General features: G+C 40.2%; 1 protein-coding gene across 3 annotated transcripts in view; it reads left to right on the top strand.

Moving 5' to 3' along the window:
* zgc:110158 (uncharacterized protein LOC553590 homolog) overlaps positions 1 to 13065 on the top strand; it is a 45393-nt gene that overhangs the window by 2040 nt on the left and 30288 nt on the right. For all 3 annotated transcript variants that reach the window (XM_017414812.3, XM_017414822.3, XM_017414802.3), the window contains exons 2-3: positions 10473 to 10545; positions 12581 to 12642. In XM_017414812.3, the coding sequence (XP_017270301.1) occupies positions 10473 to 10545; positions 12581 to 12642 (135 nt within the window). The remainder of the gene's footprint in view (positions 1 to 10472; positions 10546 to 12580; positions 12643 to 13065) is intronic.

Genomic DNA, 13065 nt, shown 5'->3' on the forward strand with positions numbered 1-13065 from the left:
CTTGTTGTGCCTCCACTCCTCAAACTTCTCCTTCTTTTCAATGAGCTGGCTTCTGAGCTTTAATAATGCAGCAGGCCAGGTGCACGCACAAGCAGCCCCTTTTGCAACCCGCACGAACACACACACGCACGCATCTCCACACATAAAATTTTCATCGAAGGCTTTGTGGGGAGGGAGAGGAGGGCATCTGCAGCGTAATGCCGCCCTGAGACACAACACCAAGTCTTTAAACATTTCCTGCTCCGAGTGAAACTCGTCTTCAAGGGATGCACGTGTATCGAACGAGCCCATAACCCTGCAAGTGTGCAGGCCGACGGCATCAATATTTAAGCTTCGCATTGTATCCCAGAGCTTCCTGGGAGCCTTAGCCAGAAATTCCTAAAATCAGTTTAGATCTCGAGGTGTTTAGGTGAGATTGGCGAGTTGCAGACGTAAGATGTTCTGTGTCAGGCAGCGTCTGTGTGTGCTCTGTAGGCGACTGGTGTGTGTGTGTGTGTGTGTGTGTGTGTGTGTGGGCCAGACTGACCTGCGAGTGGCGGTGACTTACACTCTACACCAGCGGTCAAAGAGAGCTTTGTGACCTACAAATTGCTGGAAACCTCAAAGTGGTCAGATTCCCCCGGCTAAAGTGGTCAAGCACTTGTGTGTCTCAGCAGAAGTGGAGCCGCTCGACCTCCTGAGCTCGTCGGCCAGGAACGCCGCAAATGTTTTTTGACCCGTTTTTGTCCGCAGACTTCAATGAATCGAGCTAGTTGTCGTGTTTATTGTCGTTGTCACTGGGAATGATGAGTTGAATGAGTTATCTGTAGGAAATTGTTCTGGAGAGTTAAGGGGTCCAGATTCTTTCTTGTTTGTTTATCTACATGTAGGACTTTTCTTTTTATCTGTTGTCTTATCTTCTGTGATTATGTCCAAGAGGGAACCACCCTTCGCTGTTTATTACCTTCCCAGCAGGACAGCCCGCTGTATATAGACAGGAAGTTATGCATTATATGTTTTCTACAAAACACTAAAACTTACTAATGTTCAACCTGGACTGACCCATTTTTACCTGTTGTCTAAATTGCCAAAATAAGGCTGCTGCTCTGTTAGATTCCTGTAATTTGACGCATGTTGCTGATGAATTAAAGAATCATGATTTAAATGCACAAACACCCAGCAGAGTTTCAGTTTAGTTTTCCCTGGATGTTTGGTATAATTCCCAGTGTGACACTTTTTTAAAGAAAAAAACAAGTTGGGTACTCCATTTAACATTCTCCCTCCAAAGCGACTACTTTTAAAGTTTTAATTTTGACTCCATAGCATAACACCCATTGAGCAGGATTGCTATTATTTGTTGATCGGGGGGGGGGGGTCAAAGATCAAGGGAACATGTGTCCCCTTTTGCAAAAACCTTGTCAGTGCTGCAATTCTGAAACTGTGTATGATAGGAATGTCAAACTGCACAGCTGGACACCTCATAGGTCAAGGATGATCCCTATTGATTTCAAGGTTGCAGGATTAAAGCTCAAGGTCACAGCGGACCCCTTTGTGAAAGCTTTGTCCGTGCTCCAACTCTACACAAATGTTCAGGACAGCTGTGGGAGAGAATTCGGGTTTAAGATGTGTTTTTCACCTTTGATGTTTGCGATGAGGAGACTATTTTGGCCACTGCAGGCTCCTGTAGCTGCTGACGGGATGAGTGGAGAGGAGCAGAGACAGATGGGTCCGCTGCAGGCATTTCAAAATTACAACATTTAGCATTAAATGCAAAGTTTTTAGTGAAACAATCCCCATAAGCAACCTTTTTAGGAAGTTTTGTCAGCACATAATTGACGGCAACCACAAGAAAATGCGCGGCGACCGAACAGCCGGATCAAAACTAAGGAGCAAGCTAACGTTAGCCTAGCGCTTCAGCTAACTTCTCGACACGCTAGCAGAACGGACATGTGAGTTTATGGAGAAATTTTGGAGCTGTGTGTGTGTAAAACTCGCTCAGCTTAGGCAAAACTTTGTTTCAGTCAAGCTGAAAGCTGTCCAGCAAAACGTCCGGTTAAAAAAATAAACATATTTTACTTTATTAATGTTATAACTATAACATAAGGGGAGTTTACTTGTAAAACTATTATTTTACGAAAGGGAGAGCTGTTTCTTTACTCGCATGAAACACACAAGTGAGGACTTTGTTTGTTTATTTCTCTAATATGCTCATGCTAATGAAATTTAGGATATTTTACTGTACAGTTGTTTAGATTGTATCAATCTACTGTATAATAAGACACTTTTTAGGTGGTTCCATCATAAAAACATGGAGTTCAGATCTCTGGGCCCTACGCATTGTTTTCCCTTTCTTGTAACTTTTAAGCTGATTTGTCAGTCATTATTATTAATCATTAAGCGCTTATTTGGCCACCACACAGATCTAAACCTTTCTTTACATCAAACAAACCAAAACAATAAGCAGAAACTTCTTCATGGGTTGGTTTGAAACGACCAGCCTGTAAAAACGTCACAGGTTGGTTTCTCTGCTAATGGTTGTAGGAAGGAGTTAGCCGTCTTAGTCGCCGGAAACCTCAAAAAAGGACAACAAAATACACCGGCACGGCTTCCACAGAAGGAAAATGGACAAAGCTCTTCCTTAGGAATTACTTTAATCTCTGGGGACGGGACATCTGGAACGATGGCGGTCAGTCACGTGAGGTTCCTGTCGGCCGGTTCAGGCCAGAAGCGGCTTGCGAGGCGTGGCGTTTTGAAAGTTACCCCCCCCCCCACTCATCCCTTCCTCCAGTCTTCTTTAAAACAAACGGCATCTCTAGGAAGTAGCAGCAGCATTTTACTTTTAATCTAACCTCTAATAAAAATAGAAATCCCACCTACACAAAGAATGGACAGCAGCAGAGCAGCCATCCCACAGAGTTTAGTTCAGAGGTTAAAGAGTTTTTATAAACTAACAAACAATACACAATGCAGATTATTTTTATTATTATTACTTTTTGGCCAAGGTATTTTTCCTATATGACATAAAATACAGACATAAATAGTAGTAATCGAGTATTCACAGGTGGTCCATAACCAGTTATTTAAAAAGTGGCAAATAAACGCCAACTAATTGGTCATTTGATTACTTGGTCGACCTATAGTTTAGTTTGTGATATAAGGAGCGTTATCACGTAATTTGATATAAACACCTAAATTTTTAATGTTTCCATTCAGGGCTCCAGACTGACTTTTAGCTCTGGTGTGTCTAACCTTTTCATGCAACCAGTTTTTATTTTTTAACAGCTCCTTGACCACCACAATATAACCTTTTTTTAAAAGGTCACATTTTTCTCATTTCCTGTACAGATTGACTGTCAATTTACCTTATCGTGGTTTTATTTTACCTGTAGCACAAACAGAAATGAGCGAAAATCTTAATTATTCTGAAGAGAAATTATAAAGTGCTGTTTGCTGTTCCCACATACTTAACCACCCCCCAGCTGGCTTTGCATCCCTCCACCATTTTGTTTTTCTAGACTTTTAAAAGTTGCATTTATTTTAACTTTAAGTTCTGTTGCTATTTATTTAGTTATGTCGACTTTTATGTCATCACACAAAGGCAGCATTCACTGTGCTCCTTTGTTTTTAGTAAATAACTTTCCTCCCTTTCTATTTTCAGATTAAAAGTTTCGGTTGTAATAATGCCTGAGTCATTGTGCGGCGATGTTAAATAAGAAAGGAAACAAAAGATAACTCGCTAAAAATATAATAAAAGAACTGGAAACGTTGTGGACAAAGAGAAATGTAGTTTGACATTTATTACACGTTACAGTACCACAATCGGCAAAATATTCTGAATAACTTTTTATTTTCACTTCATTGCCGTTCGAGACAAAAACCAGTGGAACAAAGAGCTGTAAGAGTGAGGCAGACTGAGCTTCTGCTTTAAGTTTTATTGTAAATAAACTGTCAGGTTAGAACAAAGTCTGATTACACCCAACTTTAAAAAAATCGGAGTTTAGCATAGCAAAAATGATTAACTAGGCCTGTTTTTAATAGACTGATTGACTGTTTATGGGCTGTTTTTAAAGTAGGAAAACATGCAAAATATTCTAAATACAAAATGAAAATCTCCCCTTCTCACATTGTTTTCCCCCTTCAGTAAATTGTGAATGGGTGCCACCACACCCTGTAGGCTGAATTCAGCCCGTGGACCACCAGTTGGTGATCACCTTTTTTTTTTTTGCATATCTTTGTTTTGCTAGAACTAGAGCGCCTGTAGTTGGGCTTTAACGTTGGCTACACTTGTGCTGCACCTTGATGTGACCATTTAATAAGCTGACTGGCCTTCATTGGCTCAAAACACAGCTGTAGATGGAAATCAGCGTCTCCATCAGTCATGACTGACATGTAGACGGAGTTAGAGGTCGACCGGTCAGAGTTTTTCTGTGGCCGAGGCCGAGCTTTAGACATCAGGGCATCCGATGGTTGATATAAACACAGATTATGTATATGTATAATAGGTACTTTTTATTTGAACAAAATATAACAATGATTGCTTCACCTAAATCAACGTAGAACAGCTGTCAAAAAACTTGTTTTTTTTTCAATGTTTTCAATGCTTCTAACACTATTTCTACATTATTAAATGATTGCTTGGGGAGTTTGTGTAACTCAAACTTATCAGGGTTTGTTTTTAAATTGAGTTAGAAAACGGCAATCTTAGTTTACAGCTAAATTTGGCGATCTGTTACAGAAATTCTCCCGTTAGAGTCCGGAGTATCTCGGCACAGCTCATTAGCAGATGATCTCAGGCCTAACTTTTTGCTCGATTTCCTCCCGAAATGACTCCACTTCTGTCGACTCTCCTTACAGCTTTTAGTCGCTGCTTCTTTTCAAAATAAGAGAACTTTACTTTTCCTCTTTCGACCTGGAGTCTCTGATGCCAACTCCCTCTGACTCTGTTTTACATCCGGGGATTGTTTTACAGACTTAATATTGGTCGTGCGCCGAGACCATCCGAAGTGAACTCACAATGTTCGAATGTAAACAAACGACTTGTAATTGTTGTCAACAAAAACATAATGGCTGATTTTGCTCATTTATCCCAACTTCTGCGGTAGACTTTTGGGAGTGAATGATGCATATTTAGTAGTTCTTTTTTATCATAGATAATACACAAATCAAAAAAGTTGGAAAAATGCAACTTTTGACAGCTATTGTAGTTTTAAAAAAAACACAAATCTTTCCGGTTGTAGAAGCTCCTGCATCTTTATTTTCCCACTTGGGAACTGATTCAGTACGTACAGGCATGGCCAGTATCAGCTGATTAATTGGTATTTTTTAGAGAGAAACTACGATTTCAAAAGACTCTTTTCTTTTTAAGTGAATTGGACACATTGAGTGTTACTGTACTGTATGCATTTAATCCACTGCTTTTCACAACTTGTAGTTTCTATTAAAAGATAATTCTCCTTTCGTTGTTGTAAGCTACATTGAATTCCTTCATCCTTGGTCTCATCTTTATTTAGGTTCTTCTGCAATGCTTTAAATCGTTGCTCTGATGGCGTCACATTGACTGCCTTTTCCTTTTTGTGTTGGCTCTTGCTTCGATTTTGACCGGGGTCGGACCTGTGACCTGGGGCAGGGGGCGCTTCGGATCAGTTGGACCCAAGATGGGGAAAAAAATGTGAAACGTTAGGTGCGCCAGTGCAACCAAAGAAGAATATTATTCACACTCAGCAGACTTTTGGTCGCATTCAAGCCCTGTGGTTTTTTTATTCACATTGTCTTGATTTTCCTGAAATATGAATGAAAAGCTTCTTAATGTTACGTTCCAAAAACTATGGCTCAGTGGCGTTCAGACTGGACTGACAATCTGAAGCATTTGAACAGAAACTTCATCGTTTCTGCTTCTGTCATCCTAAATTATTCAACAAATAAAATTAGCCCACCATGCTTAAACATCTGCGATACTATCTGAGGGCCAAGGTGTCATCATGTAGGAATTATCGTCTCCGTACTTCAGACTCTGTTTGCCTATTCATATCTTTTGCAGACTAAATCTGCATACTAACAATGCATTTGCATACGATCAGTAGTACGAGCAGGTCAGGTGCAGGTCATGACTTGTAACACGCCGCAGCAGTTGTCAGTTCTTTTTCCTCTTAGCAGAAAGTAAACATGAACACAGACGAACCTGGACCCATATAAATAAAAATCTATGCGCTGATCTACTATGATCCATGTGGACATTTACTTGACATTGTCAATCTTATGAGTTCTTAACAATCTGAGCTGACTGGCAAACGTGTTGAGTTTGTTGTTTCTTGTTACGAGTTTCTGTCGACGGGCTGAAAATGCCAAAATCAGAGTCTCAATATTGCACGGAGTAACACCTGGATGCTGAACAGCACACACACCGTAGTGATCACACCAAATCGAGACACGTGTTCAGGCAGATTTGACTTCCTCCTTCGGTAGCTTTGCGGCAGAGAGGCTTGTTTTCACCAATGAAGACAGAATATTACCAAAACATGGCGGAGCAGTCTGAACTGACCCCGGGACATGATGTTGAACAAAAGGTCTCCTCTTCTATCTTTAGCTTGTATTTTATTTTCCCAGATTACATTATTGTGAAAATGACAGCGTGGTATACACCCAGATGCTTCGATCTTTGCGACCAAATATTCAGATTGTCGTTTAGCTGCTGACGGGTCGCAGCTCGTATTTTAGAACCTCGAATCATTGCAAGTTTGGTTTATTGACTCACTCGTGTGTCAAATAGTTTTTCTGAACTACTTTCTGTTCATTAAATTACTCTTAATTTGAATTATTGCCTAAATTTGGCTTCCTTAAAGGGGATAGTTTAGATCTTCTGAACTGGGTTTATGTGGAAAAGTCAAACAATTATTATCTTATCTGTCCTAGATCGTAATTTGAACAGTCTCAGTTTGGAGAAACAGTTTAATTTTGCCCAGATTAACAAGCTAATATGACGTTTACGTGGTGCCATTAGCACATCAATTTAGTCTGAATTAAACTTTGTTTCTCCAAACTGAGGTTGCTCAAAGAGCTAACCACAACAGGTAAGATATTATTGATCATAACCTACTTCGTGCTTTAAGCAATGGTCATGTAACACCGTGATGGAGGTGGGTATTAAAGCCCCGCATCCCGAGTGCACAGACTCTGGTTCCAAAAATACAACATAGCAACCCCCATTAAACGGGCTCCTATGGTTTCATTTCCGTGATGAAGCCAAGATGCGAGGTCTAATATCTGTGTTTTCAATGGATAATTTTAAAAAGACAGTTTCCTGAAGGTTGAGATGAAGACTTGTAGTGTTGTTACCACGAGTCCTTCCACTGGAAAGCCTCTGATAGAACAGAGGCTTCGGGTACGCAGACGTATGCCTCTGTTTATTCTAATAGCTGGGGACACTGGTCCATTGGATCAGTGTGGATCAGTGGCATAGATTCTGGCAGTCAAGTCGTAGCTCACCCGTTACTGCAGTTTCCACTTTGTAGTCCCTTTTTCGCAGGAAGCGGAATCACTTAGTGTTGAAAATAGCACCGTTTGGAAAAGCACTGTAGTGGTTAGGAAACAAGTTGGCGCATTATCGCAACCTCGCGGTAGTGTTAGCAGCGTGTTACTACCAGGTGCCGATAGGAAAAAAAAGGAGACAGTCGCTTATCAAACAGTTGCATTACTTCATTAGATTTGTATATCTTAACAACTCTTTGAATTAAAAAAAAAAATCATTGCCCATCCCTACTTCAAACGATCTGAAATATTGCTATAAGGAGCATGCTGATGCAGACATTATGTAGGTAATTTGAGCATTTGCAGATCACTCATTAAACTGTATTACTTAATTTTTTTCCAGATATGCTGATGGAGCTTATGAACTTCTTTGCCGCGTTTCATCCTGACAGACGTAAACGTGGAAGATCTGTTTAAATAGATCCTAATTTCATCTCAATGTTAACAGGTAGAAAGAAGCACAAAGGAAAAAAAAATCAGAGAACCATCATCGGTTAAAAGAAGAGAGCACAACAGCCTGATTATCTCCAAACTATGTTTCATTGATCAGTTCATTGACTAATGATGGGGGGCTGTGACACTGAGCTACTGTCCTTCTCATTAGGACCTTATTGGTCTGTCAGAGGAGTGTCTGCTCTGAGCGCACGGGGCACTGTCATATCCACGCGCCGGGTCGATTGATGGTCCATTAACAGCCTATTAAACATGACTAAGTGAAGGAGTTCGGAGTACAGTGTTTGGCCAATGGGGGTTTCCCTCTCAACAGCACTGTTCTGTCTGATAATAGACTGGTGACTTTCCATCCTCAAATGTTGTTGGCCTTTATATGATGTAGTAGTCAATTTAAAATATTTAAATTGACGAAAATGACTGCTCTTAAAAAAAACGACTTTGTTTACTGTTGCTTACAATTCATAAAAACAAAAAAGGCAAATTGCAAACATTTGTGCGTTGTCTCAAATGTCATAATTGTGACAAACGGGTGTTTCTGTTTTGTGTGTTTTGCTTTTAGATATCTTGGTTTTTAGATTTATGGGTTTAGAGGATTGATACTTATTTGTCACAGAAGCGGTGAGGAGAAAATATACAGACCATCTGGAGCTCATGAGATCCAGAAGTTGTTTTTTTTTTTTTACTTAGGTCTTGTTAACCTTCATCTACAGTGTACTTGCACATAAATCTATTAATTGCAAAAGATTGCCCGTGCATTCTTATGGTTTACTAATCTAGAGTATCTTATTCTGTACCGCAGTAGTTACAGCAACCATCTCAGCTGCCATTCGCTGAGCTCCAGTAAGGGATGGCAACTAACTCTGGCATCCAGTGAAACATGCGCTGAGTGGCTCTGTCAGTAATGTGTGACTCTGTTTAAACACCTTTTAATTGAACTTGTTTGCATTTATTAGTAAAAGTCTGCTAAATTGCAATTAATTAGCTGCCACGTTGAAAGCTGATTTGTTCGGAATCTGACGTCCTGAAACTTTAAAGAGGTGCAGGTGGAGGTGTGTACCTAATGTCGTTTACTAGAGTCGGAAAGTGTTTGCCACGTGTCATTGAACTGATCGTTATTTGCTGTTTGTTTAAGACTTTCAGAACATCCACAAAGCATCACCTAAAACACAGAGTCCTTCCGAACTTTTTCCTCAGTAATTAGATGAAGAGTCACTTAACAGGAAACATTCTGTCTGGGCTGCCCTGTTTCTTCGGCTCCATACGATGTTATTATTGGATTGTGAAAACTAATGTTCGACGTGAACGTAAAAACAACATTGGCTAATTTCCAATAAGTTGAGAAAGTTGGTAGTTTAAACCCCACCAATAGAAAAATCAGAAAAGACAGAATTCTACAGCACTATTGTGTCATGTCCTTTCTTCTGCGTACTTATCTTACCCCACGCCTGAGTATTCAGTTGCGGGAACATATCTTCACACAGTGGCAGGCGTTAAAAAACAACCAAAAACAGAACAGCAAAGACCTCACGCATAATTTGAGAAACGCAAAATTGTCCCCCATTGCTACGACTTGAAATGCCGTCTGTCTAGTTCATCTTGTGAGCTGGATAACTTGATAAATAAGTGAGGTACCAACTTCCATTTTGGTGTGTGGCTGCATCTAGGCATAAGTAAGGTTGCTATGGAAAATTGGGTTGCCATGTCAAAAACCAGGATGGTCTCCACCATATTATAATGTGTGAACTGCCATCCCATTTATTTGAGGAAACCATACTTTTAATGCATAAAACCCCCCAAAACTATAAAGGATAGTTTCCTCAAATGACTGGGGTGGCTGAAGATTATTCTGTGGTGGCCAAGGCCATCGGTGGCCACCCCCTGGCTCCGCCATTGTGCCTGATGACAAAGAAAAGTGCTCCCTCCACTCGCCAGGAAACGTCAAAAACATTCACTATTCAAGACCATTAGCCATCAGTTGATCCATCAATTATATGCCAAGTTTTTAGCCAATAGCTTTTTGGAAATTGTTTTGTTGGTTCAAAAATCCTCTTTATTATCTTTAGCATGTAATATGTTTTGGGGGGGGAAATGAACATGTTTTTGGCCACAGTCTAAAATAGTGTTCAAAAGTAAAATTTGAAAATTAGTTTTTCATTATAACTCCTAGAAAACTGTTGTTCAAACTTAATTTAAAGCAATTATAAGACACTTGTGCTTGTTGGAAGCAAAGATTTAAAGACAGCTAGAGTGGCTTAGGACATTTGCACAGTAATGTAGCTAAAAATTACTTTATTACACCTACTTTAAAAAGGAAATTGAAGACCTGCTACCTTCAAACAGCTCAATCCAATGCAGTACAAATAAATCACTGTTAAAGTTTCAAGTAAAATCCTTGTCAGTTTTTAGTCTGTTTTATTAAAAACCTGTCATCGTTGATTTTGTTTGGTGTAAAAATGCAGCAGGAAGTAGGATGATTGTCCTTGTCTGACGCCGTCTTTTTTTTTTTGATTTTTCAGGTTAGCGTTATACGTGTACGAGTACCTGCTACATGTGGGAGCACAGAAGTCCGCACAGACTTTCCTGTCTGAGGTAAGACGCCATCCGTGACTCAAACTGGTTTCGAAAGAAAAGAGCTCAGACTGAATGTTCGCAGACCTTCATTTGTCGAGTCTTTCTGTGGAAATTACCGGCGTTTTAACTCTAGCCAGATCTTGTTGAAACTTGTTACCTCAGAAATGGGCCATAAGTACTTCTGAATGCAAGGCAACTATCCTCATTCCTAATCTTTATTAACTGTACACTCCTGGCTAAAAACAAGTACACTTAATTACAAGTGTAAAGTTTTACATGTTAGGATATAATAAAACAACCAAACATGAATCTGTTTCCTACCGTGTCTTAAACTTAGCTAAAAACAACGTTAAATGAAAGGCAGAACTCATTACACTGTATAATAATTGACCATAAATCTAGCTAGTAATGTCTAAGAGACAACTCGGGCTGAATCTCATTTCCTAGTTTTGCTCCTACCCAGCCAACATGTCTGGCCTTATCCCTCAGCCCTTAATTTGAACTCAAAAAGCAAAGTGGTTAAATATATTTCACCCCTTAGAGAAGCTGAAACACCTTCAGCTGTTGCAGATTCCTTTTACATAAACAATGCAACGCTGTGTCAAGATGTTCGAATGCGCCATGTAAATCTAGTTATCTAGCTTGCAACAGACTTTGGCAAACAGTGTTATTTTTTTTATGCTCTACCAGGATACCAAAGTAATACACCAGGATACGCCAAACTAGACATAACTGTCTTTGTGCCTGTTTAAAAATAAAAGAAGAAGAGAGGTTTTTGGGATTTCTGCTTATACCTTTTTGTTTACAGCTTTTGCCTAAGAAGTCTCAGTTTCAAGGGCCAGATTGCCTTACCCAGTTAACCTATCTCGACATCTTTAAAGAGATTGGGAAATCCCGACTCTCCCTCGTGAATGTGCTGAATGTACGGGGTCGAGCTTTGAAGTAAAACAAGAGGTTAAGTGGGATTCAGCCCGAGTCCATCCTTACTGCTTCCAGTAACTAAAAGAGGCGAAGTAGAAGCTAGGTCCTGCTAATCAAACGCATCGATTAGCAGCTCTTCCACAAAGGGCGACCTCCTCCTATTAAAGCTGAAGTTGTAGCAGTTTGCTGCTCTGGAGCGTACATGCTAATTATGGCTGAACGAGTATGGCCGGTTTGGAAGAGTTTAATCTGAGCAAACCCCAAACCCTCTGGAGCAAAGACCTTTGGACGAACAAGGACGAAGTGGAGGTCTTTGGTCATCGTACACAGTGCCACAAACCAGCTGTCAAGCATGGTGGTGGAGGGTGATGATTTGGGCTTGTTGTGAAGTAATGGAGTCGTTGAATTCATCTGTTTGCCAAAGTATTTTAGAGTTGAATGTGAGGCCATCTGTTTGATAGATGGATCGATAAAACACCATGACAAAGATCCTGATCACAGCAGCAGATCTGCAACAGAATGAATGAAAAAGTCTTAATGGCTCAGTGCAAAATTAGACATCAACCTGATTGAAATTCTGTGCAAGGAGCTGCGTATAAACAAATGTCCTCAGATCTCAATGAAGTAAAGGAAAGTTGTAAAAATGAGGCCAGAATTCCCCCACATTCGTGTGAGGAATCGATGAGTTTATGTTTAGCTTTTGTCGCACCTCTTCTTCATCTGGCTTAGTTCTTGATAAATAAACACTGTCACAGGTGATTTTCATCTTAGACTGCCTTTACCTCATTTTAAAATCTGAGAAGGACCAGATAATTATCGTCCTAGTAAATAAAACTTTACATTTTAAATAAAAAGGATGCGTCTCCGCTTCATTATGTGTCAATGCAAACATGCTCTGCTCGATTACAGCATAAATGTTTCATCAGGAAATCCTGTAAGGTCCACCTGATCGTGCTTACTGCCCATCTTTGTCAACGTGCTGAGCTTAAAACCAACCAAATCTTCATTGTTTGACGACATTGTAAACATTTGCTGGCATCATAGTGTTTGTGGTGAATTTTCAAATCTCTCAGCGAACTCGTTTAGGTGCAAGCAAGCATCGGGGTCAGTGACTTCTCTTTTCTCTTCTCAGATTCGATGGGAGAAGAATATTACGTTAGGAGAACCACCCGGATTCCTTCATTCTTGGTGGTGGTAAGTATTGCTGTCACTTTACCCTGAATCAGCAGTTACTTCTTTTATTTAATATATATATTTTTTTAAAGTGAGGAGACGGGGTTTAGTTGCTCCTGAATAAGCAGATTTTCCTGTATATCTCTTAAGCTTCCCCTCTCCTGGCATATAAACACTTTTATAGGGCTGTGGCGTCTTTCCCTGACATGTCATAATTCATTACCGTAACGGGGGCAAGAAAAGTGGCGTCATTCGAGCTGTGTCGGGCTGAAAGAGCCGCGATCAAATGTGAAATAATTTCCCACTGAGACGTTCAGATAATGAGGCGCTTCTGTGAGGCGGAGTTAAAACTGAACGTACCACGATTACGTGAAGAAGAAGACATGGCGGTTCTTCGGTCTTTTTAGTTGACCAGACTAACCAAGGGCTTGAACCCCCCCCCCC

This window comes from Kryptolebias marmoratus, linkage group LG10 (genome assembly GCF_001649575.2).
Source record: "Kryptolebias marmoratus isolate JLee-2015 linkage group LG10, ASM164957v2, whole genome shotgun sequence".
Taxonomy (NCBI): domain Eukaryota; kingdom Metazoa; phylum Chordata; class Actinopteri; order Cyprinodontiformes; family Rivulidae; genus Kryptolebias; species Kryptolebias marmoratus.